This window comes from Mercenaria mercenaria, chromosome 5 (assembly GCF_021730395.1).
Source record: "Mercenaria mercenaria strain notata chromosome 5, MADL_Memer_1, whole genome shotgun sequence".
Taxonomy (NCBI): Eukaryota; Metazoa; Mollusca; class Bivalvia; order Venerida; family Veneridae; genus Mercenaria; species Mercenaria mercenaria.
Genome location: NC_069365.1, coordinates 40867090 through 40894047, shown reverse-complemented (window position 1 = coordinate 40894047; position 26958 = coordinate 40867090). Strand labels below are relative to the sequence as shown.

General features: G+C 34.7%; 1 protein-coding gene and 1 long non-coding RNA gene across 3 annotated transcripts in view; both read right to left on the bottom strand.

Moving 5' to 3' along the window:
- Positions 1-1377: 1377 nt before the first annotated feature.
- The window catches only part of LOC123556984 (torsin-1A-like), a 37121-nt gene continuing 11540 nt past the window's right edge, over positions 1378-26958 (bottom strand). Inside the window, exons 1-5 of one of the 2 annotated variants that reach the window (XM_045348137.2) lie at positions 12109-12639; positions 4919-5181; positions 4258-4433; positions 3673-3797; positions 1378-2266 (exon numbers count right to left, since the gene is read on the bottom strand). In XM_045348137.2, the coding sequence (XP_045204072.2) occupies positions 1995-2266; positions 3673-3797; positions 4258-4433; positions 4919-5181; positions 12109-12280 (1008 nt within the window). In that variant the 5' untranslated portion in view covers positions 12281-12639 and the 3' untranslated portion in view covers positions 1378-1994. Of the gene's footprint in view, positions 2267-3672; positions 3798-4257; positions 4434-4918; positions 5182-12108; positions 12640-26958 lie in introns of those variants that run through there. The other variant, XM_053543291.1, reaches the window with a different exon arrangement.
- Positions 14013-20347, bottom strand: LOC123556983 (uncharacterized). Its single transcript, XR_006687544.2, has 2 exons — positions 19508-20347; positions 14013-18070 (listed from the first exon to the last, which is right to left on the bottom strand). It is a non-coding gene; the product is annotated as an uncharacterized LOC123556983 (long non-coding RNA).

The following is a 26958-nucleotide window of genomic DNA, read 5'->3' as shown; positions in this document are numbered from 1 at the left end:
TGCGTTGAGGTACGGTGCGGATAGGATTAGTCTGTGGGTGTATAACTACGGAGCAGTACGTCTTAGTACGGGAAAAATGATGAGAAACAAGAAACAAACAAAACAATACAGGACGCGAATAAGTACGGATAGGTACGAGGTACTACGTTGAATTACGTTTTACTGCGCCTTTCAACTTGCCCAGCGCACGGACGGGTCTACGGTAAACTACGTTGAACTATGCTTAATACCCCAGTCACACATACGGCGCGGATAGCTACGTTTAGCCACGGATAGAAACGTAGTTATCCGTATCGATCCGTACCTGTGCCGTACCTCAAAGTAGTAATCCGTATCAATCTGTATTGACACTTGGTCAAAAAGTATTCAAGACGTACTCCCAACTTGCAAGTTTCTCCAACTTTTGAACATGCACAAAAGTTTGAGCGTACCTTTCCGTACTTCTTCGCGTCCTGTATCTATTTGTTCCCCGTTTCTCACCAATTTTCCCGTACTAAGACTTACTGCTCCGTACTTATCCGTGTCCAATCCCCCACAGACCATTCCCATCCGCACTGTACCTCAACGCACGGACATATCCGTATGTGTGACTGTAGCTTAAGTACGAGCAGCCTCGGATAACTACGTTCAGCTACGGCGAGGTACGTAACAGCACGGATAACTACGTTTAAGTACGTTTAACTACGGATGGATAAGTTTCAGCCAAGTTGGCCTAAAGTCACGCTCAAATGGCTACGATTCGCTCAAACTTTTGTGCATGTTCAAAAGTTGGAGAAACTTGCAAGTTTGGAATAAGTTTTGAATACGTTTTGACCACGTTTTGGTACGGATTAATACGAATGACTACTCTGAGGTACGGTTCGATACGGATTACTACGTTTCTGTCCGTAGCTAGACGTAGCTATCCGCGCCGTATAAGTGACTGGGGTATAACGGAACTTAGGTTCTTGGTGGGGTCTCTACCGCCCGAACCTGGAAAGTCGCAATATGACCTAAAATTATATTGTTACAACTTTAAACCCAGTCAAGAGATATTTGTAATTTGAAAGATTATTTGCCTCGACGTTTATTCCGGGGAGAACATCAAACTGTGCTCTTGTTTAAATATTTTATCATTATGTTTATATTTATAGTGCTTCTCATAACTTTCTCAATGTAGTTCCAGCACTTTTGAGCTATATCAAACCTTATGTATCGTGACTGTACACATGTGGTAACACAGTAGTTATCATGATATGATTGATGATGATATATGAGTTACGAATGTTCCTGCAAATGTGATCCAGTGACAGTCAAAATGAAGATTTTGTGCTTTTAGATCTACTACCCAGTTACATCTACTATATACCACTATATACCACTAGATTAGTATGAAAATTATTCTGACGCAACACGATTTATTTCCCTATCAAACAAAGAAGACTGAAAAACTGTTTCATTATGCAGCACATGCATGTTTGTAAGTCACAATTGTAACGCCACAGCGTCAAACAACTTTACGGCAGGCAAATAATCGTTTTATATCGTCAAGGGTGTAAATAATCCTTGATTACGTGTTAGAATCGAAAACAAATACAATGTTTATCTCAAACAGTAATTAACTCTTGAATAAAAACTGGTTTGTAGTTACTTTGCATATAACTATATCATGAGTGTTGCGCCCCGGTGATACAATTCCTTCGCATCTGAACTCCAAGACAAATCACTCCTTGGTATATATCAATTCTTGAACAAAATTTCAAACATGACTAATCAATTATATCTCCATAACATGAATCAAAGCACAGCAAAAAAACTTCAGTTATGTCAAAAATAACAAAAACATCAAAATAAATCTTGTCAGTTGATTCTTGATTCAATATAATAAGAAATGAGAATTCAGTCCTTTTATAGAATACAATGTACCATAAAATTGACATATTACGGACAGTTTGAACACCTATTTAGTACATCTTTTTACCAGTCTGGCATAAATAATTATTACAACTGCCTGTCTATAGCTCTTCTTCCATAATGAAGCCTATTTTCTGATACACGCGTTTACAACCTGTAGTTGAGAACACACCGAGGCCTTCAGGATAATACCGAAGTTCGTCTGCTATCTCCTGAACTTTGATTTCTGATATTTCTTTCTCCAACTTGTAATATCCTCCTCGAATAAGGCCGTCCCTAATACATTGTTTGATATGACCTCGCTCAAGTGGAAGAAATGGTAGGTATGCTGTGATCAAATCATTCACAATTAACTCGCTATGCCAAAGACCACCTGTCGAGAAGAAAGAAATAGAGTGTACTTATGTGGCATGTGAGAGACAAAGAGAAAGGATGATGATATTTAAGAACAACATGCAATATACATGGGATAGGACGTAAATGGTGTCTTTCGGTGGTTTAAGTGAGAAAAGTGTGTCTATCGGGTAAATATGGCGGATTTTGTTGACAAGTCATCACCCTAAGGCGGATATTTGGCAAAGTAAGTGAGTTTTTCTTTTACTTTGGAAACATCGCATGCGCACATTCTGTGACCACGCTATTTATATGCTCCCGACAATTTACTCCGAGTCTGTACCTGGAGCCCTAAAAAGGTATTGAACGCTTTATACGAAGATAAATAGCTCAAGTCATGCTTAATTCCACTTTTTCCATCGATTTTTGTAAATAAAAAACAGTACAAGTTCGACCAAATTTATGATAGTCATGGCCTTAGAGTTATTAATTCTTACTTACGACTGCATAGCACAAGTGCAAGAACCTTTTATTGCCGATTTGTTCTTGTTTAAGCCGATTTCAGTATCTTACGGGGAACTTTAAAACAATTTGGTCTCTATTCGGGTCACTGTACTGCGTTAGAGTTACTAGTATGATACCATTCCAATGTACAAGTAAAGTCACCACAAAACATTACGATAGCTGAACCGTTTTCAGTTGTAACGTTATATATTTGCAAGCTAGCAGTTCATAAGAAAAGTTAACAAAGGATGGTTGTACTGAATTACATAAAGTGTGCGTAAAATGTAAATACATGCTAAATGCAATCGTTAATTGTGAATAAATTATGGCATTTACACGTTAGAATAGTAAATTGCGATTACCACGTAACGTGATGTTCTGTCTGTCCTGTCTGATACACATGTGTCGTTTCCCAGTGGCGGGTTTAGTGCTAATAACATTGGACCTCTATTCACAATTACTGATTGCATTTAGCATGTACTTATATTTACGCAAATTTTATGTAATTCAATACAAAACAATAAAATAAATCTTTCTTTGTTAAATTGTCTTATGAACTGCTAGCTTACAAATGCAATAGTTAGTTCTCAGACTGACAACGCATTTGCAATTGCTCGCTAAGAAAGCACGTTCAAAAAGGGGTCCATGGGATTCAACAGCTCAGTCGGTCTTTTTCGTTATTCTTAAAGAAAAGTCCTACTGTAATACGGGACGGAATGAAAAATACAATGATGAATAGATGCCATATGTATTAAGTGACATTACTTCCGGGCCAACCCTAATATTTTCTTAAAGACAAAAAAGATCTAAAACCTAAATATTGCTATTCTATGAAAACATATTTACAATAATGCATAAATATGCAATTCTTAAACGCCTTAGACAAAACTAATGTTTACATTTTTATATTTCATACATGATACATATAAAACAGAAACTCACTTTTTTCGTTAAGTGCAGGAAGTCTTATAATCTCTTCCATTTCCTTTAGTTTGATAGATTCCCTTTCCAAACCATTCTTCCAAGTTGTTATTGCTTTCTCTGCTATATCTTTTGCCGCTGTGTTACTGAAATGTTTTTCATCCACTTTCTTAAAATATATCTGCAACATTATATTATGTACAATATTTATAAGTTACAAATGGTAAGAAACTGATAAAATATTGAATGAACAGCGAGCTAGTCAGCCTAATGGCCAAAACCAATTAGCCGTGTGACTATGGCTGGTAAGTACGACATTCTAATCACAAGTAGCTATTGCATATTTCAAATAATTTATACTAGTATTGTTACGAGTATAATACTGGTATAGTTATGATACTAGTGTGGTTGTTGAGAAAATATGTTCTGCCGTTCTGTCAATATCATAACTCAAGGACTGGTATTCTGAGCTTCTAGATACACTAGAATTACATTAACTCGCTCTTCTAGGAATGTTTATTTGCATGCCAAGTAGCATTATATAGAAACTTATCCTCTTTAAACAAATCGCCATGTCAGAGTAACTGAAGTCTTCTAGGCAAATACCTTAAAAAGAAGAACGTAGCTTTCCTGTAGTCCACACCATCAAGGCTGTCATAAAAATCCAGATAGGGTTTGAGGGTATCAATAATTCCTGGTGGCATCTTATCCATCTCATCAATTATGAACAATGATCGTGGACACTCTTTTACACGCGTTTCTATGAAATCCTTTAACTTGTCCTATAATGAAACTCGTTTTGTTACAAAGTTACAATGATAGTTAAGATCCTGCTAGCAGTTTAGTAAACCTTAAAATGCAGACCTGAGAAATGACTAGAGTATTAGTTTTCCTTAAGGCTTTGCCGAAAGCAAATGGTATGGTGACACAATGATCTGATCATAATTCACAGAATAGACGCAGATAGTAAAAAGGGTTGGTTTTTTTTTAGTTCACAATCTCAGTAGCCAGGTTATCAGTGACTTCCGTTACTATAATATCAAATACCTTCATCATTTTACCAGTATTTTGTCAGGTAATAAACTAACAGGTGTTTGAAAACACTAATTAGAAACAAAAAATTGCTAATACAATGCATCAACATGGTTATGTTTTGGAAGGGCCTTAAATTTCAACATATTGGTGATATCATCGACAATTTGTGTAGTTCACACAACTAAGATTTTTTAATATGTCTCTCAAATGAACACGTGTAACTTGTGCATACCTTGTAAGAATCTGTCTTGTATTGATGCGGAAACTCTTTTACAGCTGAGATCAAATGAACGTACTTGCTTTTCATTCCTTTTACAAACATTTTCTCTGCTACAATTTTACTAGCATAGTTCTTTCCTGTCCCTGTCCCTCCGTGGAAAGACAAGACTAGCGTTTTTCTTGGGTTATCTTTTCCATGGGCTTTCAGATATTTCACAAGAGGTTCAATGACCAGGTGCTGCCCATACAGTTTGGCTTCGAGTGTCAATTTCAGGTCTGAAATAGATGAACAACTAAAGCTACATCATTTCAGTATAGACCGAAATACACTTTGATAATTCAAAGCTCGCCCACACAGTTTGGGTGAAATTTTTTCAACATATTCATTTCCACCACGTTTGGCACAGAATGCATATATGACACTGAAAAAGTTCGATATTGGTAAAGATGCAAGAAAAATGTTAATTTTCTTCATTATCTCAAAAGCGTTGGAACGGTTTACTAACATCTGCACAATAGTTTTGACTATTTATAAGAATATCTAATGTCAATAAGTTTGTTCCACTAATCACTTTCAGAGAACTCACTTTTTATTAGTTTTTGAGAGAAATTGTTTTTCGACTAAAATGTGTAGGTTAGTCCCATTATTTTTGTGTTAGTATACAATCGTAAACTACCAGCATTCTGAGTGAAAAGGTTACCCTTGACTGGAAAAGAACAATTTAAAATAGAAGGCCTATGAAATAACAATCCAAGTATTACTTAAAGGTATCAATAGAGATATAGAAATGCCGCCCACCCTTAACCCTTAAACTGCACAGTTCGGCAAATGGGTACGATGCATATTGAACAGTTGATCTCCGATCGTGCACCAATCACATTTGCACAATGTATCTTATATCTACGTTATCCCGTTTGTGCCACATTAAATGTCGCCTCACCAACACGCGACAATGCGATAATTATCGCGTTGTCGCCCTGTCCAAAAACATATATACATGCGAGATTTCACGATCCTCGCGAGGTTTTTGAGTCGATAATTATCGTCTTAATTTTCGCATGTCTTTCTTAATTCTCGCATCGGGAAATTGAAATTCCGCTTAAACAATGATAAAAAGTTGTGAAAACCTCGCATTGTCGTATTGTCGCCCGGTGATAGGGATCATTTCTTACTATAGCACTGTGGATAAAATTCTTCACCGTTGAAAAAGGGAAATTGCATCAGCAGAGACTGTCGATAGAAATTTGTTTCGGTGTATTGATACACAATACCCAGGAAGAATTATATCGATCAATTGTCCAGAAATTTAATCCTAAGCGACATTGCGACAATGGGACAAAGCGAGGTTTTACTAATTCTCGCAACTATGTATCATTACTTAAGAGGAATTTCAATTTCCCGATGCGAGAATTAAGAAAGAAATGCGAAAATTAAGACGATAATTATCGACTCAAAAACCTCGCGAGGATTGTTACATCTCGCATGTATGTTTTCAGACAAGGCGACAATGCGATAATTATCGCATTGTCTCGTGTTGGTGAGGCGAGAATTAAAGTGGCACGAACAGGATTCCGTATATATCAGAGACACTCCGCGTACTGTATGTTTTCATTTACGTTGTTGAAAAATTCGAAATGATGGATGAGAGTTGACATAGTAATGGTTGTGAATGAGAAATCACAGTGGTACTGTTACACATTTGTTTCAGTTGGATAAATTGATACACACATGTAGTTGAAACACCCATTACATTGGTATCCTTCTAAACAAATATCTCTATCATAAAATCCTCTTTAATAGCAATTTCTGGAAAAATTTACAATATCTCTTCTTTCTGACTCTCATGAAGATTCATCCAGAGGTACATGAGAAGAACTCATTTAAAGTTGTTGTTTTTTTCTAAATTTGGCTCTGGCAGTCCCTAAAAGGGGTCAAGTTAAAACATTTTGAATAAACTTGATAGACGGCCATGCCAGCAGTGATTTTAATGAGCCTATAGAGAAAATGGTTTTCTGAGAAAATACCAGTGTCAGTATGAAGAAAGAGATTAACATTATTACAAATTACTTGATCTCAACAGACTTTGTAAGTCTAAACACCGGTTGGCATTCATGAAGAAAATAAAAAATAGCAAGTATCTAGTTACAAATTGCCAGTGACATATATAAGGCCAAGACAATGTGTTTAATGTCTTAAAATTTTATTGAACTAATGTAGCAATATGTACATAAATCAGTGTATTTTAGTTAAATTTCAATCGCATTTTGTTTCTAAAGTGTAAGACAGTTATTCATCTATATTTTTAAAACTATGCTGAAAAGAGATTGACTGAATAAGTTTGCAGATGAAGTTGTGAAAACGCGTTTATTCAGGAAGGGCCTAAATTGTCCACCTGAAAACTTGCAGTATAGCTGTATATCACCTGTATTATAAGAATGATTTTTATGAAGTTTCAGTGGGCGAAAACAGTAGGTCACTAGCTAGGACGTGGTGGGTCTTTAAGACGCATCATAGAATACCTGTATTCTTTTGTATTTCCATGATATGGTAATTATACATGATTTGCATGATAAAAACGAGAAAATACAAGTATCATCTAACAAACTGACGGGCGACATATATTAGGCCAAAACAATGTGTTTAATTTGACAAATATTGGGGTAACGTTTCAATAATTTCAGTCAGTTTTGGTGAACAACATCTCACTCGAAATTATGGCTAATCCGTGTACAGGTAGACAATACAGTAGAGACCAATTACTGGATTATAGAGATGTGCCTAGGAGGTATACAATACCGAATAAAGAAACAATAGCTATGTTGAAAAAGTATAATCTTTTGAAATACAGAGGTAAACGAGCTGGTCGCCCGAGGATAAAATCTAAAGCTGATATTTACTTGACAAATTCGACCCAAATTAAACTAAATCATACATTTATATCAAATGCACACAGAAAGAAACAACTGGAACGTTCAAATTTGATCCAAATTAAACTAGATCATTCATTTTTATTGAATGCCCAAAGAATGAAACAACTGAAACTTTCAACTGTGAACATACGGTCTGTGCGGGGAAAGTCTGCTGACCTTCTCCAGCACATATTAGAGGAGTGTATAGACCTCTGTGTGATCACAGAAACTTGGCTACAGCCGGATGGTGATGACGTTGTCAGGGGGGAATTGTCTCAAGATGGTTACTGCTTTGATGTCCCGAGACCCGACCGTAAAGGTGGAGGACTTGCCCTGTTATACAGAAATAATCTCAAAGTGTCAAGATGACCAGCAGAAACCTTTCAGTCTTTTGAATGTGCTGAATGGAAAGTACGTAGTCAAACATTCCTCCTCTACATCTTTGGTATATATAGACCGCCATATTCGGAGAGACACCCAGTAACTCAGGCTATGTTTATGACAGAATTCACTGAGTTTCTCGAACAAATAACGTCAAGATCCGAGTCTCTGGTGCTGTTAGGTGACTTTAACATCCACATGGATAATAAGTCAGACTGCTACACAAAACAATTTCAGCAGTGTTTGAGATCTTTTGGACTGGTTCAACATGTCAATGCTCCTACTCATTCTGGTGGTCATATTCTTGACCTGATGATCACAAAGCTAGAAGACAAACGTGTGAATGTCTCAGAACCTTTGCCAGACTATTACATCTCTGACCACTGCTTTGTAAGTTGTAACATTGAACAGTGTCGCCCTCCCTTGATCAGGAAAGAAATCAAATCTCGCAATTGGAAATCTGTATCAAGTGACATATTACAATCAGAATTCGGTCAATTAAATGAAATTGTAATGAACACTTCCAATGTCAATGATCTTGTGTCTGAGTTCACTAGAATCACGTCCGACATTGTTCAGAAACATGCCCCTCTTAAGGAAAGAACTATTCTCTGTAGACCGACAGTTCCTTGGTACTCTGGATACCTAAAACAGCTGAAACAATACAAACGATCAATAGAAAAAATCTTTATGAATGACAAATCTGACCTTTCAAAGAAAGTGTATAGTGGTGTAAGAAATGTATATAGCGCTGAGCTTTCTAAGGCCAAGGATGAGTATTACCAGAACAAGATTGGAGAAGCAGAAGGAAACATCAAAAAGCTGTATGCCGTAACATCCGATTTACTGGGAAGGTCGAAAGACAATCCGCTCCCATTACACACAAGTGCAGTATCTTTGGCAAATGACTTTCTACGATACTTTGCTGATAAAATAATCAAGTTGAGAAATGATCTTGACAACATATCAACTGAAACACCCAATGGTAATTCTTCCTACTCAAATCCACGTGTGACTATGAATACATTTACTGCGTTCAAACCACTTTCCGAAAACGATATTTTGAAACTTGTATATGCATCAAAATCTACAACTTGTGAACTTGATGTGATACCAACTAAGAAATTAAAGGAGCATTTTTCACAACTTGTTCCCGTTGTGACAGAAATTGTAAATCGATCACTGCTATCTGGTGTGTTCCCTGATGAATGGAAAAGTGCTGTGATAAAACCTTTGTTGAAGAAGAAAGGTCTCCCACTTGAACTGAAAAACTATCGCCCAGTGTCAGATTTAACATTCCTCTCCAAAATTCTTGAAAAAGCTGCACTAAATCAAATCAACAAGCATATTGAAGCTAACAATCTCCTCCCAGCTTACCAAAGTGCCTATAGAACATATCATTGGGTTGAAACAGCAATGGTCAAAATGTATAATGATCTTTTGGAAACCATAGATGAAAATCAAATAACAACCGTGGTCATGATCGACTTGAGTGCAGCGTTCGGTACCATCGATATCCCGATACTGATTCAAATCCTTCAAGATGACTTTGGTATACATAGCACTCCCTTGAAATAGATAGAATCTTATCTCACGAACAGAACAATGAAAGTTTTAGTCGAACAGTCAGCATCTGACACGGAGCCACTAAGGTTTGGTGTCCCGCAGGGTTCTTGTGCCGGACCTGTGATCTTTACCCTGTATATATCGGCTCTTAACCGAGTGGTGCAGAAATATCCAGCTGATCTCTATGGATACGCGGACGACCACAAGATTGCGTTAAAAATTCAAGCGGGAAATTCTCAAAATGAGACAACTTTTCTTCAACAACTCGACAGTTGTCTAAATGAAATCATAAAATGGATGACAACCTTCAAACTGAAAATGAATCAGTCTAAAACTGAAATTATTATGTATGGAACAAGACAACAGTTAGCGACATTGGACATCACAAGTGTAAACGTTGGTGGGTGTGACGTAAAATGCGTCGATCACGTCAGAGACCTAGGTGTAACTATGACCAATACACTCAACTTTGACCATCACATTCAGAAAAAGTGTCAGATAGCTCATGTACAGTTACGAAACCTTAGGGCTATACGGAAACATCTCACACAGAAGTCAACTGAATCATTAGTGCATGGATTGGTTCATTCTCACATTGACTTCTGCGACAGTTTATTTACAGAAATTCCAGCCTACCAAATCAATAAACTACAGCGAGTCCAAAATCATGCCGCTAGAGTAGTCAAGAATGCTTCCTATGAAAAACCAAGTACCGAACTTCTGAAAGAATTACACTGGCTTCCAGTTAAGGCTAGAGTCATGTTCAAAGTTTTAGTAATAGTCTTCCGTGTCATCAATGGTACAGCTCCAGTATATCTGAGGGAAATTTTTGTACCTACTCGACAACGATACAGACTTCGCTCACAAAGTGACACTAACTTTAACATCCCTAGACGGCGAACAAAACTAGCAGACAGATCTATGGCAGTCGTTGGTCCCAAATGGTGGAACGATCTGCCTAGCTATCTGAAAAACATTCAGACTGAAGCCAGCTTTAGATCAAAACTGAAAACACATTTATTTAGGCAGTTTTATGAACAATGAGTGTAGTCTTGTTAAAATACAAAATATTCAGAAGTGGTGTAAAATAGTATTTATATATGTCCAAATCTTTAAATCTAAGTTCTAGAATCCTGTTCATATTTTGTATGTATATATGTTAAATGTGTGTTATGTAATTGTAAAGCGCAATAGAATATTTTATAATTTTTGCGCTATATAAATGCCATGTATTTGTATTTATATTTAATGTCTAAACATTTTATTGAATGAATGTAGCATTATGCACAATATTTGTTATATTAAGCTGAGTTTAGATTAAACTTTGTTTCTACAGGGTAAGATAGTTATCTATTATCTATCTATCTATGTTTGTAAACCTATACTGAAAAGAGATTGACTGAAGTTTGTAGATGAAGTTTTGAAAACACATTAATTCAGGGAGGGCCTAAATTGTCCTTGTCAGCATGCAATATAGTGATTTTCACAAAGTTCATGTGAGAAAGAAAAGTAGGTCTCTAGGTTGTGGTGGGTTTTTAAAGACGCGCCACAGAATAACTTATTCTTTTGTATTTCCATGACCGTGATTATACATGATTTGTATGACAAAAAAATGAAAAATACACGTATCTAGCTGCAAACTGACAGTTACATATATTAGGCCAAGACAATGTTTTAATGTCTAAACATTATTTGAAAGAATGTAGCATGATGCACTGTACTTGATGTATAAGTTGTGTTTAGATCACACTTTGTTTCTACAGTGTAAGATAGTTATTTATCTATGTTTTTAAACTATACCGAAAAGAGTTTGACTGAATAAGTTTGTAGATGAAGTTGTGAAAACATATTAATTCAAGGAGGGCCTAAATTGTCCACCTGTCATCTTGTAGTATATCTGTAATATAACAGTATTATCAGAATGATCACAAAGTTCGTGTGGCAGAAAAAATTATGTCACTACGTTGTTGTAGGTCTTTAAGTGAAAAATGTGAAAAATTAAAATAGGCTAGTATATTTTCAAGTTTACGGCCATGTTTATCACAGTGTGCATAGGAGTATAATGTAACATGTACGATAGCATTTTCTGTCTGGTCTGGTACCAATGATCTTGCCTATAAGTAATTAGGCATGTCTTTCTCATGCTTGACCGACATGAAGCCAGAGCATCGTTTTTTAAGGCTTGTTTGGAATATATATGTAGAAATCACCGTGTTATCTTGCATACATCTCCAGTAATGCATGTCAACAGTATCTGGTCTTTGATAAAATATACACACTATCTGAGGGCATAAGTGGATACTGTCCCAAGTATTCACCTTGCAATAGAATATGTTTGAGTTTTACCTGTATAATTTGTTGATATCCATCTGTCAGTACAATATTCTGAACTCGTGTATCCTTTGTTATTTAACCAGGCAGAAACTGCTGCAAATACACCAGCAGTTAAAAAGTCGGCTGAAACCACTGATAAAGACAAATAAATAATTAAAACAGTTGCTTCTCTTCTATGAATCATACTCCAGAAATTTAAAACTTAAAACTGAAAGCGAAAGCGAAAGTTCCCATTTTTTTTTAAAATAGCTGTCTAGACGGTAGTGACGTCACATTCCATGTTGCTCTTTGTATGTGAAATGCATTAATGAAACTTAATTATACTGAAATTAAATAACAGTCTTAACTGCATTTTGTGCTTTAATCTGCTAAGGAAGTAAAGTTTAATTTAGAACTGATAACATAACAAATATTTACGGAAGCATTTAAGTGCCACCACTTGCCAGAACCTGATACATAACGGTTTTGAATAACAATAAGTCTTTAAGTTTAACGTTCAGTTCTAGACATGAGATATTAACGGATCCATCTGTTTTTCGCCTACTATATACTAATAAACTTTGATAATGTGGCAGTTGACCTCAATACAATCAACACTGTTTATTTTCCAATACAGGTAAATCCAATATTTGCTTTACAATAGATCTATGACAGATTATCTTGGAACACCCCTGGACTTATTGGACTCAAGTGCCACATTATCAAAGTTTATTAGTAGCTGCAAACATCTTTATTCATGTGTGTTGTGCGTCGTTTAACTACAAAATCCATCAACGGTACTCTTTTTAAGGTTTAGGAGTATATCACCAAAACACAGAAATATTTTGTAAACGAACAACATCATTACAAATATTTTACCTGACCATTACATGTTCTGCCATACTGTCCCGTACTTAAAATATTCTGAAAAAGTTGTCCCCCTTTGAAAATGAATGCCATTTGTAAAAAAATGAAAATAAACAATTGCTGAAAACTGTGTTCCACCTATTTATGTGAAATTTCAACACTCGCACGCTATTGCAAATGCATCAAAATGAACATGTGTAACAGTTCCTTGAAAATGGTGAGTTTTTAAAGGTGTTTGACTGTCCGGAAGTGTGGCCCCTTTAGGCAGTCCTTTTCCGGAATTCAATGCTTATACCAGTATACTGACACTTGTTTTGTAGAGTAATATACACGCTATCATTACAAAAACTACAAAACAAGTGTCAGTATACTGATATAAACATTGAATTCCGGAAAAGGACTGCCTAAAGGGGCCCCACTTCTGGACAGTCAAGCGCCTTTAAAAACTCACCATTTTCAAAGAACTGTTACACATGTTTGTTTTGATGCATTTGCAATAGCGTGCGAGTGTTGAAACTTCACATAAATAGGTGGAACACAGTTTTCAGCAATTGTTTATTTTTATTTCTTTACAAATGGCATTCATTTTCAAAGGGGGACAACTTTTTCAGAATATTTTAAGTACGGGACAGTACGGCAGAACATGTACTGGTCAGGTAAAACATTGGTAACGATGTTGTTCGTTTATCAAAAATTTCTGTGTTTTGGTGATATACTCCTAAACCTTAAACAGATTTTCGCTCATTTGTTAATTTGAAGCGATGCGTGGCAACACGTTTCCCGTGTTTCTTTTTCAGTGAATGATTATATCAAACAAGAACTGTTTGAAAACACCTATGCCCTCCGTGATGGCCTGTCGGATTTGACCTTTGCCCAAATGATCTAACATTTGGAGTCATCTACTGACTTCAGGCAAGAAGATTGACTTCAGGCAAGAAGATTGATAGCCAAAAAGTTCTTTATTCAAGCTCCGTAGCATTAGTTCCATATAACCAAGGTGTATATCTTACACTCACTTTATGAGCTCTGTTTGATGATGTAGTAAATCAAATCAAAACCCAACACGTATCTTTGATTGAAATCTGTCATTTAATATCTAAATGACGAATTTGAAAACACAATTAACAATAAATGGTTCTGTTACAGCATCATACATAATATGTGATAGGTGAGTAATTTTATCAAGAAAAGACAAATATTAACAGTTGATATGCATCATCAAAGGTGGGGATCTAACCTTTATGCCAATAAGCAACGAATGATAGTCTTACATCTAGGAAAAAACTGAAATACATATCCATTAATTAAAAATGATCAGTATAATATTATGTTGAATGTCAGTCTTATAGTCAAAAAGTAATGGCACAATAACTAGCATAATAATAATAGCACGCTGAATGTCAGCCTTATAGTTAAAAGTAATGATATCAATATATTTATATTATATTTACATGTGAAGTATCAATACAGCATTTATAAATGTATGTTGAATGTCATGCTAACAATTAAGAAGTATGAGAAATATCTATTATAAAAATGACTACCATATGTTGAACATCATTTTTACAATAAAACTGTAATGACATATCTATCAAGACAAAAAAAATGACTGGCACATGTTGAACTATCTACAACTATAGGTATACTGAACATACCAGGGATGGGAGGGAGGGTTTGAAGTTCTTGATAATTTGCGCGTAAGCTTTTCGTGCTCCGCAATTGAATAATATTAAAACCCGTACCGTCCCGTACTTGCATAAATATATTTATTTTTCAATAAATCTGTATTTATGCAAGCTCCGTAGCATTAGTTCCATATAACCAAGGTATATAGCTTACACTCACTTTATGAGCTCTTGATGATGTAGTAAATCAAATCAAAACCCAACATGTATCTTTGATTGAAATCTGTCATTTAATATCTAAATGACGAATTTGAAAACACAATTAACAATAAATGGTTCTGTTACAGCATCGTACATAATATGTGATAGGTGAGTAATTTTATCAAGAAAAGACAAATATTAACAGTTGATATGCATCATCAAAGGTGGGGATCTAACCTTTATGCCACATATTGCAAAAACATAATAAATGGATTTCATTTATTACGTTATAAGCAATAACCCCATCCGAAGAAAGTGAGTGTATCATTTATTTATCAACAGCTTACACATGTGTTGTGTTACACCCTCTAACTTGCAGAAATTGTAGAAAATGGTATATTTAACATTACAAAATAGAGGTAAGCATCCCTTGGCACCATCACACAAGCAAAATATTAGAAACTCATAAAAAAAAAAAAAAAAAAAAAAAAAAAAAATTGCCTACTAATAAACTTTATGTACATGTAAAATGATAACATTAGTGCGAGAGACCCATGACCCCATCGCACCATTAGCAATAAGAATTAAAAACATAAGAAAACTAGATATTAACTTGATAAAAATAATCCACCCCAAACAAAGGTGTATGATTTCTAAAATCCAGTACTGATATTTGTATTAAGAGGATAACTGAAGAATACTTGCTGAAGTGTTACATCCTCAAACATGCAGAAATTGTAGAAAATGGTACAAGTATATTTAACATGACAAAATAGAGGTAAGCGTCCCTTGGCACCATCACACAAGCAAAATATCAGTAACTCATGAAAACATGCAAAACTGCCTACTAATAAACTTTGTGTACATGTAACATGATAACATTAGTGCGAGAGACCCATGACCCCAACGTACCATTAGCAATAAGAATTACAAATATTAGAAAACTAGATATTAACTTGATAAAAATAATCCACCCCAAATTTAACAAAGGTGTATGACTTCTAAAATCCAATACTGATATTTGTCTTAAGAGGATAACTGAAGAATACTTGTTAACATGATAATCACAAGGTGAGAGACCCTTGACCCCATCACATTTGTGACCATGATGTACCTATATTATTGGAGCTTTGACCACATCTAATTTTTCTCCCATAGGAATGCGAATATACTTTTTTATAAGCGTTTGAAAACCACCTGCCAAAAGGTCGATTTTCTGAAACTCCCCATAAACCTCTTTGCAATGCCGCACCAATGCGGAAACTATGACCTTTGTAAAAGTCATTACTATAACCTAACCGAGTGAGTGACATTTGAAGCTTGGTACAAAAGAAATATCTTGTCACTGGATGATTATCAAAAACGAAAATAGTGGGCCTGGTGGAGCGTTACTTAATGTATAATACGAGTACAATGCATGCAAAGGGCACATACCTAATTCATAGTGACAACATGAAATATGCAGTTTATGGGTCTTGCCTCGACTATATTTATAGCTTTTCAGAACCAAGTCAAAGCTATTTAGTTCGATTGAATGTTATATATACATATTCTACTACTATAATATACGAGTCAGGAGAGGAAGAAGTAAATTCTCCAACTCGAAGGAAAACATAAAAGGTCAATAAATAAATGGCTGTTAGCAGTACACGTAGAAATTGCGAATTGCAAACTACGTCCATTGACCGTATTAAGTTATGCAACTGGCAAACGTGTGTCTGTTTTAGGAACTAAATTATGATAACCTTGCATTGCTTTTAAAATGCGTGTCTTAAAATAAAAAGATATATTTCAAACATTGTAGAACTAATCTTTTGACCAGGCATATAATACTTAGGTCCTGAGATGTTTACCAAGCCTACAACTGAATTGGAATGATTTTAAATGCATTCTGGACATAAATTTTGACAGAAGCGTACCAGGTCCAATAGTTTTCACAAGTTCTACTGCATTAATATTGAACAAAACACAATTCTGATGGGATTCCAGCCTTAACAGTTGACCTTCTGAAAATGAGAAATAATGTATTCCACGAAATTCACTGGGTTCCTGATTTGGTACTAAACCCAGAGTTGAGGTCATAAAGTTGCTAAAAGGTGGTTCATTCAAAGGACCCGCAACACGACCCGCATCAATTTCAACAGTGATTTTATGCCCTCTAAATTTTCAGTCGCAGATTTGAAATTCCCAGGAAATTTATAAGAATGAATACCTGTAAAAGGTATTTTAAAGCCCTTTGTGAAGCCATTCATCAAATATTCAGTTAATTTCAAGTAGTACCTTGGAGCCAGTATCGTAGGTTATCAGAATTAATTGGTTTAACAATATGAAAAGTAGCCTTATTTAAGACTGCAGGCACCTTGCATACGGTTTCGTTATCAGTTCTTTGACTTGAAATTTGATTGCACCTTTTTAAAAACACACAATTCGTCCATGAGGACTGGGGCACTTTTGACATCTGTACTGAAAGATGCACGATTTTCTGGCACTAGACCCGTTGTTAAAATCAAAGCACGGTCTGTTTTGGTGGGATCTTGCGCCAAGAAAGGACTGTTTTTGTTTTGGTTTAATTAACCCCATGACCAGTGCCTGCGTGTATAACTGGGTATCGATTTCCCCATATGAAATCAAAGCCAATCTTGCTTCTTTTAAGACACTAAATTGTCTATCGTAAAAATGGCAGCGGAATCCCCCGATTGCTTTGCAAGTTTACGAACTGTGTCGCAATGTTTCATTAAAGTAGCAGCAGATGTTGGGTGTCTGTCTGTGTAAACACTTGTAAAAATATGAAATGTATTAAACCTTTGATCCAGCGTTTTTATACTGGTCGACAATTTAAAACTTTTTTGAACGAGAGTTCCCCACTGCCATTTTCGACTAAATGGTATTGATAATCGCCTTTATTTTATATGGAATCTAACACCACAAACTGATCTGATACAATCTTAGCTTTGATTTTTTCATCAATACCAAGAAAAAGTGGATGCAAAAATGTGGCAGAATTTTGATTCAAAACTGAAGCTGGCAAAGTCGGTGTTGGAGCAATGTTGAAGTGCTTTGTGTGGATTCCAAAGGTATCTGTTCTTTTCCCAAGTTTTTGGGTTTTGAATAGTCAGGCGGTAGTACCTTCAAGTCTTTTAAAACCTACAAAATACCTTGCGTGACAGCAGGAACAACATTTGATATAATTGTGTTCAAGTCTTTTCTGATAAATTGGATGTGTTAGCTTCTGAAACCTGCTCAATTTGGTTTGTTCTTCGTTCGGTTTTAGCAGCTTCCCCAGCTGCAGCAGCCTTCGCTGTCTTGGTGGCATATGAAATAGAAAACCATATACGAGAGCATGTAAAGATCAACTTCCACAAGAAATACTGTATTTACAACAATCTCTTCTTGTAACATTTTACAAGTGTATGGCAGTCATCCTGTGTTTTAAAACCCTACAGTAAAAATATCCATCGACTAAATAAAGTAGTCCATATGACTACATATAGTCCATTTGACTATACGAAGAAGTCCATCTGACTATACAAAGTAGTCCATCTGACTACACTGTAGTCCATTTGACTACATCAATACGGACATAATATCTGAGTAACATAGACTTAGTAGCCCATTTGACTCCATGCAGCCCATTTGACTACATAAATGTAGACAGCTGTCAAGTACAATCATTTTTGTTGTCCATTTGACAACTTGCGGTGTATTTGACTACAAATTGTCTGTAACCATTATTTATATAGTGGAACAGATTATAAGAAAATAAAGACAATGTGTCTAGATTTTATAATTCTAGTAGACCATTTAACTACATTTAAACTAATCGGCCACAAACGCATAAACAGATACAGACAATCTGTTTAGATTTTATAAAATTTTATTTGTCCAGTTACTTACATTTAGTCTTTTACTACAAACGGGCAGAACATTTGTGATATACAAGATCTGCCATGTTCATAAGCCTGCAGAAAGTATTGTTTATCTAACTGAAATGGTTCTATCATATATGACAGGCTAATATACTTACTATATATATACTTATTAAAAGAGCATGTAAAGATCAGCTTCCACGAGATAATACATGTATTTACAAAAATCTCTTCTTGTAACATTTTACAAGTGTATGGCAGTCATCCTGTGTTTAGCCATACAGTAAAAAATAATCCATCGACTAAATAAAGTAGTCCATATGACTACATATAGTCCATTTGACTATACAAAGAAGTCCAGTCCATCTGACTACACTGTAGTCCATTTGACTACATCAATACGGACAAAATATCTGAGTAACATAGACTTAGTAACCCATTTGACTCCATGCAGCCCATTTGATTACATAAATGTAGACAGCTGTCAAAAACGATCATATTTTGTTGCCCATTTGACAACTTGCGGTGTATTTGACTGCAGATTACTTGTCTGTAACCATTATTTATATAATAGAACAGAATATAAACAAATACAATGTGTCTAGATTTTATAATTCTAGTAGACCATTTAAGAACATTTAAATTATATAAACAAATACAGACAATGTGTTTAGACTTTATAATTCTATTAGTTCATTTAACTACATATAAGTCTTTTACCACAAATGGACAGAAAATTTGTGATATACAAGATCTGCCATGTTCATAAGCCTGCAGGAAGTCTTGTTTATCTAACTGAAATGGACCCCATATAGGTTTGGTTCTATCATATATGACGGCTAATATACTTACTACATGTATGTCTATACTTACTGTTATATGATAATATAGATACAAATGTGCCACCAATTAGAATACAGTATCTTCCAGTACATGTGCGAATTACATATCTGCAATGCACTTCAAAATCATTTCTCTCACATTGTGGAAAATTTTCAAATCCCAGGTTGTTGAAATGAACACCATCTATCTGTAAAATATTAGCATTTAAAAATAGAATGTTTCATTCCTTTCAAATTCCAGTACGTTAAGTATTCCAAGTTCTTGCTTAAACACCATGTTTGCTTTTCTCAGACTATAATGACAGTAATAATAAAATCATTGTATATGTACGCTGGGATGTGGCGGGTGTGTTGCCTTAGAATAAATTGACAAATAAACATGCTTCACTAATCAATCTTGAAAGAACAGGACATGGTTCGAGTTTGTTAAACAACCGCCACTAAATCCACAGAACTTCACGTCAGTTGCCGAATCAACATTAAGTAAATCATATCTTTGCAGTTTATCAATATACACCACAAATTGAGCTCTATTAGAATCTCCCATGAACAGCAAAGACATCTCTAGCACCAAGTAAACTATATTACTGGGTCGAAAATGACCGAGTACGAATAAAGAAAATTAAAACCATACAAATACGATTGTCCAGTGTTGTACACTGCGGCGATGTCTGCAGCATAACATTACATTGTGTTGGACATCAAATTGTAGTAAAACATCGGAACTGTACGTGCTAGAACCTCTTCTATTGACAATTTTGAAGTTCTTGATAATTTGCGCGTAAGCTTTTCGTGCTCCGCAATTGAATAATATTAAAACCCGTACCGTCCCGTACTTGCATAAATATATTTATTTTTCAATAAATCTGTATTTAATTAATTAACATAAACCGTTTTCAGTCTAGAGTGATCCTGACCTATGACCTACGGAAACTGCAACAAGTGGCTTCATTTGTTTTTCATTTGTTGACTGACCACATGTAATCATTCTATCAAGTTTGACGACTGACGGCCAATACAATCTTAAGTTATTGAGCGGGAACCGTTTTCAGTCTTCAGGTCACTGTGACCTTGACCTATGATCTACTGACCCCCAAAACAAAAGGCTTCATCTATTGACCACATTCAATCATCCTATCAAGTTTGATAAATATAGGCTAACGCATTCTTTAGTTATTTAACGGAAACTGTTTTCAGTCTTAAGGCCACTTTCATCTTTATCTATGACTAGGGGTCATCTACTGATCACATACTATGACGTCTGAGCCTTTTGAAACCAAGCGTTCTCTAATTATTGTTCGGAAACTAAATGGTCTACCGACAGACGGATAAACAGACCAACAGACTGGCAGACTGTCCATTCTGCAGTTTTGACTAAGATAAGTCCAAAGTGGATGTATATCAGACTTGACCTAGTTACTATATGGACGAACATTCTATTTAAGATTCAATTTTTGAGAGGACATTTTTGATATTCGCAACTACGACTCGAGTTTCATTAAGTATATGGAATTTAAACTTTAAACCGGAATCGCCTGTCCCGTCGTCCGTCCCACAAGGCCGTCGTCTCGGGAACCCCGGTCGGGTGGCTCCTGGAGGGGAACTGGTACCCCATATATATCCATATATATGTGATAATGGAAACGTTAGTAATGCACATGATGCTCGTGTTCGGCTTAGAATTTTTTCGGCGGACAGACAGAGATTTGTTCGCCGGTAACGAATGCGGAAATCTAGTAGAAGAATATGCCTTACGAATCGCTTCAAGTGGAACTCGAATACACAAAGTACATTGAATGATGCTACAGTATCAATAGGTCAGAATTAATTAAAACACACCTAACCACACGGCAATTAAGAATTGTATGGGCGGCGAGGGTTACGAAAAACAAGAGGACCATAAAGACACTATATCGTTCACCAGAGTTTCACAGTTCAAAGCTGTATAGAACTCATATGTGAAACTAGTACAAACCACTAGCGGTTGATTCATTTTACCAAACAAATAATGTGACTGAATATAATAGAGAGGTCTACTGAAAATTCATTTGTGCCGTACCATTTTGACAAGGTCAGTCTTATTTATGTTTCTTTTCTGATCATAATTAACATTTTAGTTAGGAGATTAACCATCTTCCTGCTATAAAATGTATTTCCAGATAATCTGGAGATTGGCCTTTGATACCCCATAGAACTATTGCTAAAACTGCAAAATTTGATCTTATGCGATCGTATGATGTTACTTACTTATTTACATTCTTTTATTTAAAAACAAAGCATCAAAGTTATCTAATCTAATACTATCATTTAATTTATGTATGTAAATTGTTACTCCATAACAATCAATTTGAAATATCAATAAACTCAAAAGATTGTCCATAGACATCATTGTGTCAGTTAAAGTCGAATCTGCATATAAACAGTGCTATAAATATATACCAAACATTTCTTTCTACCTATGTATACGGTCACCCAATGAACATTTGTGTGAAATTATTTTTTAAAATTGAACCAATATTTTTGAAAAAGATCTTTAAGATTCCACGGAAAGTGACAGCCATGTCTTTTGACGAATCGAAATAAGTTTAAGTAATCTTGGTAGAGAGTTTTCAAAGGGATGTTTCTGTGAAATTGTATTAAAATTTAGGCAAAGATGACGTTTAAAGTTGTTTTTTATGTTTTAGCTCTTATAACCATGTTTTTGACGAATCAGATTAATTTGAAAAACATTGGTTGAGGGTCAGCCAAAGGATCATTTATGAGATATTATTTTAAAATCGGAATTCCCGTTTCTGACAAGAAGATTTTGTTTAAAGTTTCTACTACATACATATAGGAAAAGCATTGCGGCCATGTTTTGACTATTCGATATAATTTGAACAATCTTGGTAGAGAGTCAACCAAGGATCGGTTGTGTAAAAATATTTAAGAATCCGGCCAGCAGTTTATGATTTCTTTTAAGTTTCTAATGTATTCCTATAGGTGAACGTGACCCCATGCATGTTTTTACGAATAAAAATGATATGTACATCCTTGGTAGCTGATCAACCAAACATTATTTAAATGAATTTATTTTCAAATCTGGCAAGCATTTACTGACGAGAAGAATTTAAAAGTTTCTAATATATGTATAGTGGGAAGAATGACCACATACCTTGGATGAAATGTTTTTGACAAACGAAATATTTCTATTTAATTATTTTAAAATCGGAGCATTGGTTTATGAGATGTCGTTTAAACCTTTTCTATTTCTTGCCCTGGCAGCCCCTTTGTGCAACCAACAGGAACCGTTTGAAATATTTTGGAAGACGACCACCTATCGAATATCCAGGGCAAATAAAAAAAAAAATCCTGCTAATTGTTTCACAGGAGATGTCATTCGAAGAAAATGTTGACGGAGTTAGCTCCACTCATTGGTTCAAAGATACGTGAAATAATCCACATGTAGAATTATATTAAAGTATATTAATATACAATTTTTGAAGGGTTGTGAGTTTAAGTCCCAGCGGGGTAATGGTGTTTTTGGTTTTAAGTTTTTTAATCTATCAATATTGTCTTCGGTTATAAAAGATTAGTACTATTAGATATCAACGAGATTCTATATTTTATTTACATTTAATTACGAGGCAGCATAGACTTCATCAAAACATTTGTTTTATTCCACATTCAGTCAAAGATATACTGTGCACATCTTTTACATACATTATTTCAAACTGCACGGACCTTACTATTTCATCATTTATTGATTTAAATCTAGATGATCTCCATCAAACTTCTGTATATTTATGTGCATTTGTGTTAATTAGAGAGACAAGCGTTCACTAGAAAGAAATGAGTTTCGTGACTGATAGTCCACATGTAGAGTTATATTACAATATATTAATATACATTTTTTGAAGGGTCGTGAGTTCAAGTCCCGGCGAGATGACGAGATGCTATTGGTTTTAAGTTAGTTTTTTAATCTATTATTACAGTTTTCAGTTAGGTAAAATTAGTATTACTTGATATCAGCGTGATTTTGTATTTGATATTCATTTAATTACGATGATTTGTTTTATTCCACTTTCCTTTAAAGATGTACTTGCTCACCGAAAACCGTTGCACATTGATCTAAATCTAGAAAATCCTCATCAAACATCTTTAACTTGGCTAAATATATAAACTAACTGTGTATGCAACAATCACAATAACATGTCTATTTAGTATATAACAACCATTTTTCTGAACAAACTTCCAGATTTTTAGTTGCGTAACATATTCATACTGTTTTTAGTCCCACATTTATTAGTATATATTATTTACACCTTACACACTACCTTTCATACTCACAATCATGATTATTTTATCATTCCATAGATAATATGCGATAATTGTTTATATATTCAAACATGAAATTTGGGCATAATATATCTTTCATATCGTATAAATGACGTTCATTTATTTAAAATAACATAAGGCGAAATAATTATGAATGTTTCCGATATAAACTACAAAAAAATCGCTTTCAACATCGAAAACAAACAACTCCGAACAATCATTTTGAAGATGACGACAGATTTAATGTTAAAAAATGGCCGCCATTTTGATGACGTCAAAACTCATTCCAGTCGCAGAAATCAGTCTGGCGACATGGCTTAGAATGAACTACAGACATAATGGAACAGATTGGTATATGTCGCCGTTAATCTTTTTTTGCAATCGCACGGGAAAAAAATTTATGGTTACAAGAAAAATACCCTAAATAAAAAAAAAATTTATTTAAAAAAGGTTTCATTTTTTTGGCATATTGCGGTTTTTTTTTTTTAGGTTTTGGCATAAATTTTCCTTGTTAAATCAAAAAGTGAAAAAACATTTGTTTATACAGTAAAAATTAAAAATTTTACTAACCTCCCTTTCTGTTCCCTAATCAATAAAAAAAACGACGGGAATACGAAAAATTGAGAAAAAACTAACAAAATAAAAATTAGCATACTTTTTGTGATATTACGACAAAAATTTTCCCGGGGATCTTTTTTGTTTGTTTTGATTTAAAAAAATTTATAATCTGAATATAATGTGAGCGAGCGGTTAAGGTCTCTGACTTCGAATCACTTGCGCCTTACCGCGTTGTTTGAAACCTCGCCGTGGGGTGAGTGATTGTTCGGGTTTAACGTTTTTTTTAAAAACAATTTTTCGTCTTTATAAACGAGGGTTTGTCTACTTGTGCGTGGCAAAAATTCCCCCAATTTTTATAGTGCTCCCTAAACGGGAAATATCACGCCAAAAGACATTTGCATGATACCCCACCAGTCACATTATACTGACACCGGGTGCCCAGTCCTAGCAAACCCTTTTTAATGGAGCCCAAGCGGGAAAGTTTCGGTACCATTTTTTACGTCTTTGGTATGACGGGGCCCGGGGGGATCGAAACCCAGGGCCCCCCGCACTCGAAGCGGACGCTCTACCATAGGCTACGAGGGGGTTTCGCGGTGAGGAAGGTAAAAAAGTGGGTTTTTTAGTGGGGTCTTTTCAACGAACCGGGGAAAGTCCAATATGCCCAAAAAATTTATTTTTGATAAAATTTTAAAATCCAAAAAAGAGAAAAATTGAAATTTTGAGATTTTATATTTGCCTGGGCGTCTTTTTCCGGAGAAAAAAAATCAAAACTTTTTTTGTTTTCCTTTTTTTTTTTTTTTTTTTTTTTTAATTTTTTTAAAACATTTGTTTATATTCATAGTGTTTCTCAAAAAAAATTTTTCTCAATGTAAACCCGCTGTGGAAATTTTCCAAAACTTTACACTTTTCAAATAATTTGAAAAACTTTGCAATGTAAAACTTTTAAAGGTACAATTTTATAAAAATTTTTCTCTAAAAAGTATTTTAAAAAACAAAAACTGAAGTTTATTTCCCAAGTAAAAAAAAAAAAACAGAATGTCAATTTTTTTTTACAAAAGAAAGACCATGGTCACGGTTAAAGTTATTTCATGATTTTAAAAAAATTTAAAATTTTTTGGGTTTAAAAAATTTTAATTTTAATAATAATAATAAAATAAACTCTCCAAAAGGACAGTTTTTTATTTTAAACTGAAAAACAATAAAAACAATATGGGGGGAAAACAATTATCTTTGGCCTTTTGGCTATTGATAAAACCCTTTTTTATCGTGACCGTAACTTTTAGTCAAAAATAGTTTCCCCAAAGTATTTATAATGTTAAAGATTGATGATCATATACGCCTTTTAAAATTTTCCTTTAAAAAGGTGTTTCAGTGCCGTCAAAATGGGATTTTGTGCGTGAGATTACTTTCCGTTCAACTCCCGTAGATTAGTATAAAAATTTATTCTAACGCAATCAAAAAAAATTTTTCCCTAGAAACAAAGAAGACTAAAAAAGTTTTTTTAGCAACACAGGATGTTTGAAAGAAAAAAATTTTACCCCCAACAGCTTTCAAACATTTTTACGGCGCCCCACACAAAACAAGCAAATAATGTCTTATATCTTCAAGATTTGAAAAAAAATCCTTGTTTACGTGGGTTTGAATCGATAACCCAAAATTTTTTCAAACAGTAATTTACTTCTGGGAAAGAAAAAAATTGTTTTTCGTTACTTTTCAATTTTTTTTATTTTGTGGGTTGCACCCCGGTAGTACCCAAATTTCCCTTTGCATTTGAGCTCCAAGGGCAAATCACTCTTTGGTGTAAAAAAAATTTTTTGAACAACCGCTTAAAAATTTTAAACGTGGCTTTCTCAATTATATCTCCAAAAACATGAATAAAAGCACAGCAAAAAAAAATTAGTTATGTCAAAAAAAAACAAAAAAAATCAAAATAAATTTTGTCAATTTATTTTTTGATTCAATATAATAAAAAAAAAGAATTCAGTCCTTTTATAATACAATGTTCCCTAAAAATGAAAATATGGACAGTTTGAAAACCCCGTTTATACATTCTTTTACCAGTGTGGCATAAATGATATTTACAAACTGTCTGTCTATAGCTCTTCTTCCATAATGAAGCCCATTTTCTGATTTTCACGCGTTTACAACCTGTAAATCGAGAACCCCCGGGCCTTCAGGTTTAAAACCCCAAATTCGTCTGCTAAACTCCCGAACTTTTATTTCTTATATTTCTTTCTCCAACTTTTTAAATCCCCCTCGAATAGGCCGCCCCAAACTTTTTTTGATTGGGCCTCGCTCAAGTGGAAGGGGTTTGGGATTTTTTGCTGTGATCAAATCATTCACAATTTAAAAACCCCTATGCCAAAGGAAACCCTGTCGAGGAGAAAAAAATAGGGGTTTTATGTGGAAGGGAGAAACAAAAAGAAAAGGGGGATGATATTTAAGAAAAAACTGGGTTTTTAACATTAAAATAATTTTTTTATAAACAAAAAAGAATTTTTCCCTGGGATCGTTTTTTCGATTAAAAAACGTTTTTGCAAAAAAAACCTACTTCTGGCTATTCCGCTTAAAACGGATTCCGATTAGTATCCTTCCTGGTGTAATTCG